The 18,570-nt window shown below is 40.8% G+C and overlaps 2 protein-coding genes across 4 annotated transcripts in view; one reads left to right on the top strand and one right to left on the bottom strand.

Annotated features, from left to right (window-relative positions):
• Window positions 1-2,292: 2,292 nt before the first annotated feature.
• Window positions 2,293-7,321, top strand: MBD3L1 (methyl-CpG binding domain protein 3 like 1). 3 transcript variants are annotated; one of them, XM_038567393.1, is made up of 2 exons: window positions 2,293-2,422; window positions 5,573-7,321. In XM_038567393.1, exon 2 carries the CDS (start codon window positions 5,591-5,593, stop codon window positions 6,224-6,226), a length of 636 nt encoding a protein of 211 aa, XP_038423321.1. In that variant the 5' UTR covers window positions 2,293-2,422; window positions 5,573-5,590; the 3' UTR covers window positions 6,227-7,321. The 3 variants fall into 3 exon arrangements, with proteins under 3 accessions (XP_038423321.1, XP_038423319.1, XP_038423320.1); XM_038567391.1 differs by lacking the exon at window positions 2,293-2,422 and adding an exon at window positions 4,919-5,051 and having other exon boundaries at window positions 5,573-7,282; XM_038567392.1 differs by lacking the exon at window positions 2,293-2,422 and adding an exon at window positions 4,946-4,997 and having other exon boundaries at window positions 5,573-7,320.
• Window positions 7,322-8,314: 993 nt separating this feature from the next.
• MUC16 (mucin 16, cell surface associated) overlaps window positions 8,315-18,570 on the bottom strand; it is a 112,300-nt gene continuing 102,044 nt past the window's right edge. Inside the window, exons 63-69 of the mRNA XM_038565385.1 lie at window positions 18,376-18,524; window positions 17,133-17,296; window positions 16,531-16,598; window positions 11,175-11,341; window positions 9,696-9,737; window positions 9,414-9,493; window positions 8,315-8,474 (exon numbers count right to left, since the gene is read on the bottom strand). Of these exons, the coding sequence (XP_038421313.1) occupies window positions 8,376-8,474; window positions 9,414-9,493; window positions 9,696-9,737; window positions 11,175-11,341; window positions 16,531-16,598; window positions 17,133-17,296; window positions 18,376-18,524 (769 nt within the window). The 3' untranslated portion in view covers window positions 8,315-8,375. The remainder of the gene's footprint in view (window positions 8,475-9,413; window positions 9,494-9,695; window positions 9,738-11,174; window positions 11,342-16,530; window positions 16,599-17,132; window positions 17,297-18,375; window positions 18,525-18,570) is intronic.

Here is an 18,570-nt window from a genome sequence, read left to right as displayed (position 1 = left end):
AAATTCTAACTGTGGACTTGAACATCTCCCTAATAAATTTATGGTACTACAAGACAAAAAGTCAACAAAGATATAGAATTGAACAATTGAATGATGTCATTAATATCAGTATCCAATCAACATTTATAGAACAGTCAGTTGACATTTATAGGACATTGCAACAAACCACTACAGAACACACATTCTTATCAAATTCCCATGGAACATCCACCAAGATAGAACAGGTACTGGGTGATAAAACAAATGTTAACAAATTGAAATCATACAGGGTATATTCCCTGACCACAATGGAATCATCCTTAAATCAAGAACATAAAAATAACAAGAAAGTCTCCAAATAACTGGAAATTAATCCATTTATAAATAATCTATGGTTCAACAGGCACTCTCAAATGAATTTTTAAAAAGATGAAAATAATACAACATATCAAAATCTGTGGCATGCAGATAAAGCAGTGCATAGAGGGAAATTTACAGCTCTAAATGCTTACATTAGTTAAGAGGGAATGTCTGAAATCATTAATCTAAGCTCCCATCTCAAGAATTTTTTAAAAAGAAGAGGAACATAAACTCAGAGCAATCAGAAGGTAATAATGACAATAATAATGTCAATAAATTCTAAAGCAAATGAAATAGATAATATGAAAAAATGATAAAACATTAAAAAGGAAATAAAATCCATGATTAAGTAAAAACAAACTTGTATTTATCAATGGTTACAATATTGTAAAGAACTTATTTTCACCCCAAATATTTGATTCAGTGTAATAAAGTTGGAATAGAATCCATAATATACTTTTTTTAGATGAAGATGTTGATTCTCAAACTCAAGAAAGTGAAAATTTTTTTTCTTTTTCCTTAAATGTTTATTTTAGAGAGAGAAAGAGAGAGAGCACAAGTGTGTACACACATGGGTTGAGGAGGGGGAGAGGGAGAGAATCTTCAAGTAGACTCCCCACTGAGCTCAGAGCCCCACACAAGGCTTGACATGGGGCTCTATCCCAGGGCCCTGAGATCATGACCTGAGCCAAAATACACACACACACACACACACACACACACTGGAATACTACTCAGCCATCAAAAAGTGGAATCTTGACATTTGCAACAACATGGATGGAACTGGAGGATATTATGCAAACAAAGTTAAGTCAATCAGAGGAAGACAATTATATGATCTCACTCATATGTGGAATTTAAGAAACAACACAGGATTATAGGCGAAAGGAAGCAAAAATAAAACAAGACAAAATCAGAGATGGATACAAATCATGAGACTCTTAATCATAGGAAACAAACTGAGGGTTGTTGGAGGGGAGAAGAGTGGGGGGACGGGGTAACTGGGTGATGAACATTAAGGAGGGCACCTGTAATGAGCACTAGGTATTTTATAAGACTGATAAATAACTGACCTCTACCTCCAAAACCAATAATACATTATGTTAATTAATTGAATTTAAATAAAATTTATTTTTAATTTATTATTTTTATTTTAATAAAAATTTATTTTTATTAAAATTTACGAGATAAAACCTGAATCCCTATTTCCTCTTGGACTCATTTTAATTCTTAAAGCTCTTGAAGTGTAACTGGGGAGGAGGCTTCAGGGGTCCTCTTGGAGAACACTCGAGGAGAAAATGAGGACTCTGGTTCTGCTCCCAGGATTCAGCACACCGAAGAGCATCTTCATAGACCTCTAGCCAGGGAGAAACCAAGATGACACCTTGAGGGTTGGGATTAACATGGGTAGAGGTCCTTGGTACCCAGAACTCACCTTTCCATCCCACCAGCCATGAGCTGGGGTATGAACATGACAGACTGCCAGGTTTCCTACAAATAACAACCTACTCCTGCCCAGGAAGGCCTCCCCTCCTCATTTCCTGCCTTACCCCCCTAATCCCCCAACATACATAGGAAGGTGTAAAGGGCATGGGCTGCCTGGTTGGATCACAGTTGTGGCTGGGCCTGGACTGACCTGTCCTGAGCTGTCCTGTATTACCTTAGAGTACTCTGTACCAAATGGCCAGAGGTGTTAGAAATAAGGAGCCAATGTCTATAGAGACGAGTAAGGCTCTCACTCTTGGCTCTTCTGAGGCCAGAGCCTTGGAAAGTTAGGGATACAACAGGACCACATGTTGCTCTGTTGAGCATCTCTGGTCAAGTGAGTTGGATGAGGGACTGTCTCTAGAATGTGGGTGCCTTGTGACCAGAATTCTGTTGGGTTCTGTCACCAAGGAATTGAGATTACTTCCAAGATTCCATTTCCTGGGCCCCTTCCTTCACTGAAACCCACTCAAGACCCCCACTGGGCTATTGACTGCTCACCCTCCTTGGTTGTGTTATCTCCATAACTGTACACAAATATCCAACACAGCCCACCCCCACCGCTCCTTGAAAATGTAACCAGGGTCCCAGCTTGGAGGTCAGAGCTGAGTTCAGTTCTCTTTTTTTCTGTCAGTTTCTTATTCTGGAAAAGCCTTTGTGCCACTGGGGACCTCTCCAGTCTCCCAAAATGCATAATGGGGTTCATGCTAGTAACTACTTCCTTTTGACATCACCAGGTGTACATGAGATTATATCTGCAACATCTGTGGGTTGGTGACACATGTATCTGATGAATAAACTCAGAGATGAGAATTATAATAAAGAGACATAGCACAGAATACTCCTCAAAATGGGCCTGGGGTCCAACTCTACCATTTATTAGGCATTTCACCTTGGATGAGTGACTTACTTGTCTGTGCCTCAGTTTCTCCATCTGCCATTGGCATAATAACAAGTGTAACTATAAGGTCATGGAGAATCATTAAAGGCGTTAGTATTTGAAAGATGCTTGGAGCACCTAACATATTTCAAGTGTTATATCTGTATATTATAAATAAAATTTATAAATTCTTCTGGCACTGACTGTAGGCTCCCGAGGGCAGGAACTAGTGCCTTGATGTATGTAGAAAACACTCCATTACAAACGACAGATAAATGAATGAACCACATTTGTGAATGCAGTGCCTATGTTGCACATGTCTTCCTACTGATATTCCCTAGCAAAATCACACCCAAACATACCTGCTCTGTCTGGCACCCTCTTCTCTGATTCTATCCAGGAATCACTGGAGCTTCTTCTTAGACCCTGACACCCCTGCACACTATAGATTCTTTTCTCTGTGTCAGCAAATCTTAGTCCTTGTCCAATCTCTGCAGCTCCCATGGCCTGCACCTTGATTCTTTCCTTCACCTGGGAGAGAAGTGTCACCTCCAGAGCTGGGCAAACACACAGAACATGAACCTTGGAGAAAATGTTTCCTTGGCTGGTAGCGGGTAGAAGAATGCAGTGGTAGAGTGGGATGTTGGGAAAATCCTCCAGGTATTGTCAGAGGGGTGGAGCCAGGGGATTGGCCAGCACCAACTGGTCTGGTTGGCCAGCTGTGGTAGTTAAATAGGGCTTGCATGTTCCACAAGTCCTAGTGCAACACGATCAATCTCACAGCCATGTAATCAGAATCAGCCTAACGAGTCCACATTAATCCAGTCTCGTCTGTTCCCTGACTCACAAATCCAATAGTGATTTGATAATAATGATATTTGTGTTCTATCCTCTTATTTTCATTTATTGGTTAGAATGATTCTCATTTAGATTTATTGTGTATTTTTAAAATGACCCTCCCTGAAGAAGTTCCCCAAACAAATTGTATTTACAATAGAGGCCAATGGTGGGCAAGTCACAAAAAATTTTGACTCATGGTTTCTGGTTTGGCTCTTCTTAATTGGTAAATTATATGGACTTTGGATGTCTCTCTTGAGATCAAGTCCAGTTTGGGCTGTGTGAGGGTGCAACCTCATGGCATTTGAGAAGTAGTAGTAGTACTCTGAGACAATGTCTACTTCAGGGTGTGTGTGCTGAGGCACGCTGCATCTTGCTATGGGGTCGAGATACACTCCTCTCCTTGGGAAAAGTTTTCCCAGACATTTTGCTCTGGGCTTTATTTTTACACATGCCTTGAGCCGTGCTGTCAGTAGGACCACTAAGCACTCTATATTATGGAATTTAAATTTTTATTTAGTAGCCACCTTTACAAAGATAAAAACAAACATGTGAAATGAATTTTAATAATGGATTTTAAAACACTGTAACAAGATGTTTTCACCTGTGCATGCAATCAATGTAAAAATTAATAGGGATAGCTCACATTTTTGCCTGTGTACTGAGTATCAGAAATCCAGCTCTTTCCATGTACAGCACAGTCTCAATTTGAGAGTTGAATTTTGTCAGATGTACTTTCTTTGTATTTAGATTGTATACTATTCACAACTGTAAAATAGTATTCACATATCTAAGTTGTTGCAAACGTAGGTTTTCCACTTAAAGGTGTTGCCATATGAATACTAAAAAGCTCCTCCTGGGTCAAAGGAATCATTGTGGCCTTATCCAGAAAGGCCCACAGAATGGTGAGGGCAGATGGAAGAGTGAGGTGGTCTGAGGAGGTGAAGATGAGGCCCCAGAGGCACACGATGGAGATGACCTTTTCTCAGTGATTCACAATGAAACAGAGGGAGTAGAAGGAGCCCTTTCTCTGTGAAATATCAGGCAAGTTAAGGGATCTTGGATATGGATGAAGTAAAAAAGAAAAGTAAAAAGCTTGAAATAAGCTTTGTGAAAAACCAAGGAATAAATATGCCAACACATAAAAATAAAGTTTCCAGGCATTATGGATGCTTTGCAGTGGATGCAGAAGATTTTGGATTTATAGTGGTACCAAAGTATGTGTGCTCTTCTCAGCAGTTACCACAAGACTAACAGTAGCTATGACATGGCACATAGCCAGGGTCTTCCAGATTTGAAATTTTACAAGGCAGATATGATGAGTGTTAAGGAATTCTGGATTATTCCAAGGGAATTATTGAGATCATAGACCATGGAATCCAGGATTGATAGGAATAGGAGACAAAGTAAGGTGAGGTTATGGTGATCTGGCATCACTTACGATCTTGCAGGACAGGTAACTATTGTATGAGCATTTCAATGAAAACAAAAAATTAGGAATTTTTGATGGGTAAGTATGTTTTCTGAATTATTTATTTTTGACCACGACCATGTGGGTTGATGTAAAGTCTGGGATATGGGAGTGAGTTGCTAAGTGTTGGGCAGATGATAATTTCAATATTGGTGTAAGCTCTGAAGGAGCTATGAAAACCAAGTAGTCAATGGGTCAACCAAATGAATAGTCACACAACACAGAAGGATGATGGGGCTAGAGATTTAGAAAAAGACTGGACACCGTTATCCAGGGAAGGAGTACCAGGAATTGTGTGGTTGAAAGTGACAAGGACAAATAAGAATAAATCATAAAAGAGAGGGCCTTACATGATGGTGAAGGAGAAATGATCTGGAGCAGGTCCTAAATTTTGACCTTGAACTTTCGAGGTTCATCTCCGATGACATCCCAGGACACAGATCAGATCTATCCCCAGAGGTAGAGAAGGAAGGAAGAAGTACAAGATAACCCATACGATGCTCCTAAGAAGTCAGCCTTCATTTATCATTTTAGCCCAATCTCATGATTTATTTTTATAGGGTAAAAGGAAAAGAAGTATGATGGTCAAGCCTCCACAGAGAAAGAAACGTGATTGTGGAAACCAATCCAAACTAAAGTCTCGCTTAAGTGTCTCAATCCCTTTGAGGATGTCCAGTTACATATTCAAGAGGCCAGTTACCAGAATCACATCTCATCGTGGCAATGAGGTCAGATGCCATCACTGGGAGGAAACTCTGGACAAGCCCCAACAGGTGTACTGGCAGAAGAGGCTGCAAGGTCTCCAGGCCTGCAGCAGCACAGGGGAGCCATTAAGCACTTTGGATCTTACGAAAATCTTACAAAAACTTGCACCTACATGCACAGGTGACTATCTGCCAGGTGTTCTTGCAGGGGGTCTGAACTCTAGCCCCATACCCACCCCTGCCGGGTCTTCAGATTTGGCAAAGTTGATTCCAGGAGCTGGCCTGACTATCCCACAGCTCCTGTGCAAACAATTTCTGGTGACTGAGGAAGATATCAGGAAACAGGACAGGAAAGTGAAGACAGCAAGACAAAGGTTGGCCATGGCACTGGCTGTAGACAGGTTCGCTAAAGAGACAGAGAATATGGGGGACCAAGAAAGACATTCCAAAAAACACCACGAAAAGAAAGAGAAGCTGGTGCAGATGAAATGCAGCACAGCACTTTATTAATGCCTCTTTGCAGTGTCCATGTTGTCTTCGTGTTCCAAGCCCTTGACTTATTAATATGCACCGGTAATTTTCTTGTATTAAATTATTTTGTGTGACATAGACAATCGAGACAGGGATCTTTTTGAGCTGCAAGATTGGGCTTCATGCGAGAAAGGAGATCTTTCTTTTCCATGTTGTACTCTTATCTTCCCTTACTTTGTATATTGTTTGTGTTGTAAAGTCAACAGAGAGTAATCAAAGCCTTGGGATTATTTAGTGTTTGCCCTCACAGTCGGTAAAATAGGCCTTGTCGAAGCGGACTGTTCTTTTTGTGTTATATTCCAGCAGATCCCAACAAAATATTTCTTTAAAGCTGTTCTATCTATGCTCTCAAAGAAGATATCTGTAGGTCTCTATTTTCTGTTCTTCGTCACATGTTAATTCAGAGTTCAATACAAGGAAATACCAGACTTTTCACTTTTAAAAAACTATCTGTGTGTTGGAAATTCGATTCATGAAAACTGATGTGCCATTTTGGGGATCATGATGTCAAGAGAGACTGTTTTCAGCTTCATTAATCTATCACTGAGCCATTGCCCATTGGAATTTAATGGTCAATGCGCTTGAGCAACCTGTGGTAATATTCAAATCCTTTTCATCATTAGTACTTTGGTGTCATGGATTCATCAGTTTCTCAGAATGAGTTATTAAAAAATAATATTTGAGGTATTTCTATCTTCCCTAAAAAGGAATTATTATAAAACGGAATCTTCTCTATTCTTCCATATGATATGCATCTGGAATTTTAGAATGTGTTTTATCATCTTGTTTTAAAACTAATTTGATTTCGATACACTGAATTTCTTCTTTTCCTCATGAGTCCTGTTATGTTTTTCTGGGTTCACATCTCTGCTTCCTGATGTACATCCTTTTACTGGTTCTTTGACTGAAGGCCTGTGGAGGTCAACATTGAGTCTGTCCATATTTTAGAGAGTGTTTTTATCTTTTTCTTTGACAGACAGTGTGGGTGAGGTGTTTAATTTAGGTTCTTAGGAATTCTTTTCCTTCCTTGTTATTTAGTATTTCTGAGCCTCCATATCATTAGCTATAAAATGGGAATGCAGCTCTCAAGGACAGTGAGTGTAAGAAAATGCACACAGAACTTGCTACTCATGTTGCATAGTAGATATTAAGTAGTCAATAATGATAGCTCTTGTTATCTTTATTATAATCTCCAGAGAAGGCATTCTCAGAGAATGGCTGCTTAAGACTGAGGATGTGAAGCTCATACCAAGTAAGTTTGAATGGGTGGCATTGCTGTGACTTCTCTGCCCTTGGGCATCTTCAGCTGTGGTCTGCAAAACGTGTAGAGATCATGCCAACTATTCTCACAAACCCAAAGCAGGACAGCACAGCTTGCCTCGTGCCCGGCTCATTGAGCACTCCTTGCTGGGAAGCCCCTGCTCTGTCTAGTTGGAGTCAGTGCAGAGAAAGATGAAGAAAAACTGTCTAGCTTTTTCCTCAGAATTTTTTCCACATTGGGTGTTCTTTGTCTCTATATCCAAAGCAGACACTATGTCTCTCAAGCCTTGGTATTTCTCTGGGACTGAGGCTTCCCAGATCCTAGTGATTTCAGCTCCAAGTCCTAACATCGATTGCAGAGTCATTTCTGACCCACTGCTTGTTCTTTCTTGGACTATTTCCCATCTTGGAGTACCCAGGAGGGAAGAGGAGCCACTGAAGCAGACTGGTCTAGAAGTCCCGGTGAACCTGAGCTTCAGAGAATGAGACAGAGTTGGGTTAACTTTGGGAGTGGAGAAATATTGGAGGAATGGAGATGGGTGCAATGGCTGACACAGAGCCAAGGGGAGGTGTGCTCCAAGGTTTCTAGGAAGAGAAGTCTCTCATGGAGGTGGAATGTTGATTTTACACAATAACCACATCTAGGCCTCTTGCCAGTTCTGTTGCCCTTGAGAAGTGAAATGCCATGAAACCAAAAGACAGAATTGCAATTGTCCTTCAAGACCTAGTGAAAGGGGACCTTCACCTTTTGTCTTGGTCTCCTGTGAACTCGTAAGGGGCCAAGTCAAGAAGGGCCCAGAGACTGTGTCTGACCAATGTGGTTTATTGTTGTTTCAGCCAAGCTCCGTTGGAGCCTCAGGCAGAGCTCTCACTGTAGCTTCCTCAGGTCTAGGTGTGGCAGGTAATAGCCTAGGCTGTCCTGCTGCACCTCGTATTCTCTCTCCTTCTTCCGCCGGCAGACAGTGACCTGCGAGGGCAAGGAGAGGGCATGAGAATGGCCTGGGACCACAGGATGGGGGTGGCCAAAGCCACAGAGGCCTGCTGCTCTCTGTATGTCTGTCAACCTTTTCCACTTCATTTTCTCTCATGCCTTGTCCCTCTTTTATCTCTTTCTCTTCTTTCTTCCCTTTAACCCTATTCTTAATATATACATTTAAAGGTTTTTATTTATTTATTCATGAGACACACACACACACACACACACACACACACAAAGGCAGAGATATAGACAGAGGGAGAAGCAGACTCCCTGTAGGGAACCCAATGCGGGACTCAATCCCAGGACCCCAGGATCCCGACCTGAGCCAACGGCAGACACTCAACCACTGAGCTACCTGGGTGACCCTAACTCTATTTTTCTACCCTTTTCTCTGATATCCCATTCATATCCTCTCCCTCCCTCCTTCCCTCCCCTCCCTACTCAGACACACACGCACACACACAGACACACACAGACACACACTCACACACACACACACTGTAGCTTAATGGAGGTATAACTGGCATACAATGAACTGTTTACATGTAGTAAAGCAAACCATTTGATAAGTTTTGATTATAACTCCTCAAACCATCACCACAATCAAGACAAGGAATGCTCGTCCTCTCCAAAAGTGTCCTATGCTCCTTTGTAATTCCTCCTTCCCTGCTCCAACCACTGATCTGACCAATATCCCTGTAGATTAGCTCGCATTCTACAATTTGTTTATAAACAGGATCATATACTACATACTTATTGTTGTCTGAGCTTCCTTTACTCTACATTATTATTTTGAGATTTATGCATGACAGTGCAATATTTATAATTCACTCATTTTTATTGCTGAATTAGTATGCCATTGTGGGGCTAGATGACAGAACTCTTATAACCCAATTGTTAAAAGACAAGCAACCCTTCTTTACTAACCAGGAAGCAGCAGATCAGGCATGTGATGAGTACCAGCAGTCCCGCCAAGCAGATAAGGATGATGGCCCAGAAGGGGAGATCTGGGGAGACAAGTGCTGATGTGAGCCACCTCTTGTCATTCCCCCCAGGGTTCCTATTGTCCCTGCACTGTGCCTAATAGTCCCTGACATGGGGTGTCCAGTTTTCATCATTATCAAGACTCTGGGTACATGGTTTTCTTTGACTAGGGACAGCTTAAGACATTCTTTCCCCATCCTGGGCTGGGGCTTCTTGGAGGCTTACCAGAATTCTCAGCCAAGACATCGTTTTTGTTGGGAGAATATCCTGCAAGTGAATGAAATGGAGAATGCATGTGAGTGTGTTTTATGCTTTTTTGTTTTGTTTTGCTTTATGCTTTTTAAATAAAACTCTTCAAATATACAGAAAAACAGAACACTATCATAAACATATGATTTAAAACAATATTGTTTAAAATTAAATATTAAAACAATATTTCATCCAATGTATCAATTATCAGCACTTGTCATCCTTGCTTCATTCCTATTTTCACTGGAATCCTAAAGTAAAAATCATAATGTTCATCCATTTTTCTCTGAAAAATGAGGACACTTTGCTACATAATTCAAGTATCACACTACAGGAGTATAATAAATCAATCAAATTCATACCTCATCCCATGAGGATGGAGGACTGAAATTGGGCTAGGCCATCTTATGATGATTGAGAGAATGGGTCATCATAGTTGGCAAGCCCAAGTGATCTCTCTAACTTTGTAAATTCCCACTCAAATGCTCTCTTCTCTGCCTAGAAAAATACTCACCCCTTCTCCTTCACCAAATTGTTTTATACTCATTTTCCAGGATTCAGGTACAATGTAATTTCTTCCAAGAAGGCTTTTCTGATCCCCACTCCCAAGTATGAATTATTTCACACCAAATAATTTATAATTTTCAATTGCCCATTCTTGTTATTGCAACTGCAACATAAACCCCATTGAGGGTAGGGACACATAGCATTCACCAGGCATGGGGGGGAGTTTCAGGTCCCCCTACTGTACAACTTCTCCCCAGTCAACTTTTTATAGATGTGCTGTCCAATATGGAGCAGCTCCAAGTGGCTTCTTAAATTAAAAATAATCTGAATTAAACAAAATTTTAAAAATATGGTACCTTAGTAACATTAAAAATCAGTAACTGCAAAAGCCAGTCATAATAGCCAGACTTTAAGTACACAATAGTTGCATGTGGCTACTGCTCTGGATGGCACAGATACAGAACATTTCATCGTTGCAGAAAGTTCTGCTGCATGGTGCTGATCTAGAACAGAACTTGGGAAACTATAGACTATGGACCAAATCAGGTCCATTGCCTGTTTTTATATAGTCTATCTGGGAGAAAACAAGTCCATCCCCTATGCCTGTCAAGGCTGGTTCACGTATAGCTCGGAGCTAGAGTCCCTCACTGACCACTGGCCAAGTGACTTTCAGTACAGGGATGAGAAACAGAATTACAGAGAGGGAAAGTGACCAGCCGGAGGATACAGAGCTATCTCTAAGAAGGCAAGTATCTCCAATATTTTATTGGGGAGAAAAGGGCCTCTCCCTCAGTGGTGGGTAAAGCCTGAGGAGCTATGCCACCTCCTGCCAGCCTAAAAAAGTTTAATGCTGACTCAATCCCAGGTCTACAGATTCTCAGGAAAGGCCCCACATGTGGAGGTTGGTACCTAGTCCCCTGTCCTGGCCCAATGACTAGGAAGCCTTACCATCCACAAGGACACTGTTTCTGTCCAGAGTAAAGTTCTGCAGTTGGGTACCATTTTTGGTCAGCCTCAGGAACTCCAAGTAGATAGCAACTCTGTCTAGTCTCCGAGCCAATGGTGAAAAGTTACACACAGAGTCCACCCCAGTGTGGTTGCTGTGGGGGAGAGACCTGGAAGGGCAAAAGGGATGAACAAGGATATCTTGAATTCTACCCTGCTTCCAGGTTCCCTGCTTCTAGGTCCTAACCAAAAGAACTTTCTGCAATGATACAAACATTTGTGTCTACAATATCAAAATACAGTCATTAACAGCCCCATATTGTTGTTGAGCACTTAAAATACGCTACTGTGAATGAGAAGCTTAACATGTCATTTAATTTAATTTAATTAGCTTATAAATAAATAGCCATGGGGAGAAAATTTTTGAAATATTTGGAGTAAGGCCTTCCAGAAATCCATAAAATCATTGAGAACATTGGCAAGAATGATCAAAATCAACTTTTTCAGAAGTCTAGAAATTAACCAAAGGCTTGCAACAATCTGAGGATCATTTAGTTAAGAAAAAAATGGCTGGGGATCCCTGGGTGGCGTAGCGGTTTGGCGCCTGCCTTTGGCCCAGGGCGCGATCCTGGAGACCCGGGATTGAATCCCACATCAGGCTCCCGGTGCATGGAGCCTGCTTCTCCCTCTGCCTGTGTCTCTGCCTCTCTCTCTCTCTCTCTCTGTGACTATCATAAATAAATAAAAAAAAAATTAAAAAAAAATGGCTGAATCTCAGTAAAGGGAACAAGCTTTATGGCATTAGAACTTCCATTATTCACATCCTGCTCTCATAATATCCCCAGAAACTTTGAAAGCCAGCAGTCTGAGAACCATGGTAGCTTAGAAAACCAGCAGCTTAGCAGCCATAATCTTTTGGAGATCCCCAAAAGATCCATTCCCATTTTCAATTGCCCATTCTTGTTATTGCAACTGCAACATAAACCCCATGAGGGTAGGGAATTTTCAATAGTTGACTTGTCTGGAGATTCCTTTAAAAAGCCCCATTTCTAGGGATTGTCTTTATTTGACTCACAGCTTTGTCAGTAAGGACAGCCTATCCCCAGGGCACTTGCCAAAAACAATCAGTGGTAGTTGTTTAACATGGCAGCTGACTGAGGGAGCCATACCAGTTAGGGTAGGCAAGAGGTGAGCCAAAAAAAAATATTTTTAAGTGGGGAAAGAGATGTCTCTGAGGGGTTTGGAAAACTCCAATGTGTCTGTGGGGATCTAGAAGGTCACAAGTGTGTGGGGCTGTGTGAATACTTCTTTTTTTAAAAAAGATTTTATTTATTTATTTGTTTATTTATTTATTTATTTATTTATTTATTTATTTATTCATTCATTCATTCATTCATGAAAGGCACACGCAGAGAGAGGCAGAGACACAGGCAGAGGGAGAAGCAGGCTCCATGCAGGGAGCCCGATGCGGGACCTACCCAGGGACTCCAGGACCATGCCCAGGCCAAAGGCAGGCGCCAAACCACTGAGCCACCCAGGGATTCCCCCATGTGAATACTTGAAAAGGTCTTAATCTCTCAACTCTAGCTAAAAGGTTGGCTTAATATCTGAAAAAAAATTATCAGTGTAATAGAGCATATTAATAGAATAAAGGACAAACACCACACAATGTCAGACATATCCAAAAAAAAAAAAAAGAATTTGAAAAAATACAACATTCTTCATGATTAAACAAACAAAAAAAGTTAAACAAACTAGGAAAGTGGCTCAACCTGAAAAATAGCATTCATGAAAAACCCACAGATAAAACCATACTCAATGATGAAAGACTAAAAATTTTTTCCTATGACTAGGGACAAGACAGTGTTGTCTTCCCTCATTTCATATCTTATTTACATTTTAATAAATGAAATTCTAATAAAACAGGCAAGAAAAACAAAGAACAGGCATTCAGTTTTGAAGGAAAGATGTAAAATTATCTCTATTCACAGACGGCATACTATTGAATATAGAAAATCCTAATATACACACACAAAACTAAAAACTGCTAGTTCAGTATGAATGTAGGATAGAAGGCCAATATACAAAAATCAATTGTGGGGATCCCTTGGGGGCTCAGCGGTTTAGTGCCTGCCTTTGGCCCAGGGCGTGGTCCTGGATCCTGGGATCAAGTCCCACATTGGGCTCCCTGCATGGGGCCTGCTTCTCCCTCTGCCTGTGTCTCTGTCTCTCTCTCTCTTTCTCTGTGTCTCCCATGAGTAAATTTTTAAAAATCTTCAAAAATCAATTGTATTTATATACACTAGTAATTAGTTCTTAAAGTGAAATTCATAAAACGATTCCATTCATAATAGCATCAAAGAACAAAATACAAAACACTTAAGAATAAATAAACTTAAAAGTATTGTGAGATATGTATACTGAAAACTACAAAATATGTTGCTAAATTTTGAAATGCCTAAATACATGGAAGAGCATCCCATCTTCATGGACTAGGGACTTATTATTTTTAAAATATTCCGCAAATTGGTCTGCAGATTAAATGTAATCCCTATTAAAATCCCAGCTCTTTTACAGAAATTAACAAGCTGATTCTAAAATCCATATGGAGCTGTAAGAGACCTCAAATAGGTAAACCAATATGGAGAAAGTACAGAATTAGAGAACTCCATTTCCCAATTTTAAAACTTACTACAAAGCTATAGTAATAAAAATAGTGGCCACTAGTATAAGAATAGACATATAGTCAGTGGAATTGAACATAGGGAAAGGGAAGGAAAAATTAAATAAAATAAGATAAAAACAGAGAGGGAAGTAAGCCATAAGAGACTCTTAACTATAGGGAACAGACTGAGGGTTGCTGGAGGGGTGGTGAGTTGGCGATGGGGTAACTGGGTGATGGGCATTAAGAAGGGCATGGGATGTAATGAACATTGGGTGTTATATGCAACTGAAGAATCACTAAATACTACCCCTAAAACGTATAATACACTATATGTTAACTAAATTGAGTTTAAATAAAAAATTAAAAAATATACAGAACTTAGAATCCATAAACAGACTCATGCAATCATGGACAACTGATTTTCAACAAGAGTGCCAAGATAAAAGGGAAAGAATAGTCTATTTAACAAATCGTACTGAGACAATTAGATATGCACACAGAACATGAGAGACTCTTAACTCTGGGAAATGAACTAGGGGTGGTGGAAGGGGAGGTGGGCGGGGGTGGGGGTGACTGAGGGGGGCACTTGATGGGATGAGCACTGGGTGTTATTCTATATGTTGGAAAATTGAACACCAATAAAAAATAAATTTATTTAAAAAAAGAATGAAGTTGGATTTGTACCTCACGACATATACAAAAATTAACTCAAAATAAATCAAATGACTAAATGTGAGAGATAAGATTATAAAAACCTCAGAAGAAAACCTGGTATAAATTTGTGAATTTGGATTAGGCAATGGTTTCTTAGATATAGAACTAAAATTACAAATAACCAAAGAAAAAAATTGATAAATTGAGAGTCGTCAAAATTAAAAATGTGTTTCAAAAGGCAGTACCAAGCAGGTAAAAAGGTTAAAAAGGCAGCATAACAAATGGAAGGACATATTTGCAAATCACTTATTTGATAAGGGTCTAGTATCAGAACATACAGAGAATGATTATAACTCCAACAATAAAAAAAAAAAATCAATGTAAAACTGGGAAAAGAGAATAGGCTCTTCTCCAAAGAAGATAGAGAAATGGCCAATAAGTCCATGCAAATATGTTTAACATCACTAATTGTTAGGAAAAGGCAAAATGAAACCACAGTGAGGTACCACTTCACATCCACTAGGATGATATGGATGATTGTAAAAAGAGGACAATAACAATTGTTGGTGAGGATCTAGATAGTTTGAAACCCTCATATATTGCTTGTGGGAATGGGGCATGGTAGGGCCACTATGGCAAACAGTTCAGTAGTTCCTCAAAAGTTACCACAGAATACCATATGACCATACAATACCAGCCCTAAGTATATGCCCAAGAGAACTGAAAACACAAATTGATGCAAAAATTCACACAAGAATGATCATAGATCTATTATTCATAATAGACAAAAAGTGGCCACAACCCAAGGTCCATCAATGAATGGATGGATAAACACAAAGTGGTATAGCCACCCTTATGGTTTGCCTCCATAAGAGACTCGTAACTATGGGAAACAAATTGAGGGTTGCTGGAGGGGAGATGGGAGAGGGGATGCGGTAATTGGGTACTGGGCATTAAGGAGGGCACTTGGCATAATGAGCACTGGGTGTTATATGCAACTGATGAATCACTAAATTCTACTTTGGAAATTAAGAATACAGTATATGTTAATTAAATTGGATTTAAAGGAAAAGCCTTTTAAGTGGCCTAGCTATATTATAGAATATTATTTAGTAATTAAAAAAGGAATAAAGTACTATATTGCTACAACATGGATGAACCTCAGGGAAACATTACACTCAGGGGAAGAGTCAGTCACAAAAGACCACAGAGTATAAAATCCTTTTATATTGAATGTTCAGAATAGGCAAATCTAGAAGACAGAAAGGAGATTATTTGTTTGCTAGGGGATGGGGATAAGGGAAGAAAAGGAAGCAATTGCTAATGGGGACAGGATTTTAAGAAAATCCACCATTAGTGGGATGGTTATACCACTCTATAAATATACTACTAAATTGTACACTTCAAAGGGGTACATTTTAGGGACGGCTGGGTGGCTCAGAGGTTGATTGTCCGCCTCTGGCTCAGGGCGTGATCCCAGGGTGCCAGGATCGAGTCCCACATCGGGCTCCCTACAGGAAGCCTGCTTCTCCCTCTGCCTACCTCTCTCACTGTATCTCTCATGAGTAAATAAATTTTTAAAAATCTTTTTAAGAAACCCCAATGGGGTACATTTTATATGTGAATCATATCTCAATAGATGTGTAAACAGTTTTGATTGCCTCGTGTGATTAGTGGCTACACTACTGAGCAGTACAGTTAGACTGCTGGATTCTAAGTCATCTGGTTCTAGTCTTTTAGACTATCTTCTATGGGTCTTGACTTCAACGGCAATTAGTTTAAGGCGTGGATGCTACACTCCATATTCTATGGCCCCAACACAAGGCACCTCCATGTCTGCTGAGGTCTATACTGCCTCTCTTGAGTTTCTAAACCAGTTGGGCTCACTGGTTTAGGAAGAAGTTGGTTTTTAGGTAACAGTTCTATGCTCCCAGGGCTATGTTCCATAAGAGCTAGAAACTGGGACCATGACACAGGGACATTTTTACTTAAAGAATAGTGGGAGTCTCCAGAGTGATTAGGTCTTGAATTGGAACTCACCTGAATGCTAAAACTTGACAGCTAGAGAAATAGCTCTTGATGCTGCTGTTTCGGAAGACCTGGTTGAGCTGAAAGACAGGGCGATATTCCATTGATCACCATCCCAGGCCCAATGGCATTAGAGAATTTTTAGCCACTGAGCAAATTTTCCCACCTATTTTTTTCTTTTCTCAACAAACACTAGCCTGGATATGTATACCAAAGGACATCCCATTCCAGGGTATGACTTAGCTATATGACCCCAGACTAGCTACTAAAACTCTCTGAGCCTGTTTCTTAATTTGTAAATGGGTATTAGAACCTGTCTTCACGGGATGCCTGGGTGGCTCAGTGGTTGAGCATCTGCCTTCAGCTCAGGTGTGATCCCAGGATCTGGGATTGAGTCCCACATCGGGCTCCCTGCGTGAAGCCTGCTTCTGTTCCCTCTGCCTATGTCTCTGCCTCTCTCTGTGTGTGTGTCTCTCATGAATAAATAAATAAATCTTTTTTTAAAAAAAGAACCTGTCTTCATGAATTGTTATGAAAAATCACCCTCTGACTACCCAGTATCCATAGGTCTGTCTCTACATAGGGACAGAGTGGACATACAGCCCCATTCTCACCGCATTCTCAATACTTCGCTTGTTTCGCTGATGTGTGGTGGTGCCTGGCTGGGCTATGTCCTCGGAATAGAGTAGGTTGGTGACAGTGAAATTCAGCTGGAAGTGCTCGGTGCTGGGACTGCTTGTTGGTTTGTCTGTCAGTAGGTGAGCTGATGGCTCCACTTCTATAATAAAAAGAAGGTATAGAAGTTCTAATTAGGTGAAGATTTTAGCCAAGAAGTCATTTTAGCTTGGCTACTTATTCCTGGAAATGTGACCTGAGCTGGATTTTTAAAGTGAGCTACATAAGACCTTCTATTTACTGGGTCACTTTGAACCTACTGATCTGTCCATCCATCTGACTCTCCTCTAAGCATTATGAGAATTCACAAGTATGTGGGATAGAGGAGACTGGGTCCCTCTGGGGGCACAGAAGGCAAGTGCAGGTGCTTACCACCTTAGGGGACATCCCTCATACACCTTTGCTGACCTAAGTTACTAATGTGTCTTGCCATCTTTAGTCTTCTCCCCCTCCCAACCCACTCACTATACAGCACCAGAGGATGAGCTTTCTAAGGCAGAACTCTGTGTTGTGTTCCCCTGCAAACTATTCCAGTGCCCAAGAAAGTCCCTCCCTGCACCTATAGCCTTACCTGCCACTTCTTCCATGTCAAAGTGTTTGCTCCAGCCACACCAAACTCCTTATAACCTCCCTAAGTATTCTATCGTCTAGGTTATAAACACATGTAGCTCAACTCCCTATCTCTTCCCACTGGCTGGGTCATGTTCACCATCACATCTCAGTTTGTTCCTCACTTCCTCCAGAAAACTTCCCAGGATGGGCTGCGTGTCCCTCCTAGAGGTTCCCACAGGCTCTTGAAATTCCCTGATTATAACAGTTATCACAGTGCGTCATCAGTGCCTATTTACTTTCATAACATATTTGTTGAATGAATGAATGAGTCCTTCCATCAATCAATGCATGACTTATAATCAGAAGGCCTAAGAAGGCAACTTAGGATACTCTACATTTGGGGTGGGAAATACTTACATGTAAAAATAACCATTCCCTTGGGTGCAACTGCTCCATGATTTTTTCCTACCTCCCGTTGGATGACCCACTGCCATGGGTCATCAACATGGGCATCCAGAAAGTCCCCCTTTCCCCTCCAGAGCCTCTACCCATTCCACTGCTACTGAGAAGTCCCATTCTTCCTCATAGCCCCATCTCTTCAAACCATGAAGCCAGCCCCTAGTCTTGCACCTGTCACATGCAGGTCTGCCAGCTGATAGGTGGTGCCTAGCCAATGGGATGAGACATTCAGGGTCTTGTTCAGAAAGACTTGCTCCACCACACTGGGGTCCACATTAGAAGAGAACAGTGTCTTGATGGTGACCAACATGGAGCCCAACCTAGGGACAGAGACCATGGAACTCAGCCAGCATTCAACACCAGCAA

This window comes from Canis lupus, chromosome 20 (genome assembly GCF_011100685.1).
Source record: "Canis lupus familiaris isolate Mischka breed German Shepherd chromosome 20, alternate assembly UU_Cfam_GSD_1.0, whole genome shotgun sequence".
NCBI lineage: Eukaryota > Metazoa > Chordata > Mammalia > Carnivora > Canidae > Canis > Canis lupus.
This window is presented reverse-complemented; position numbering and strand designations above follow the sequence as displayed.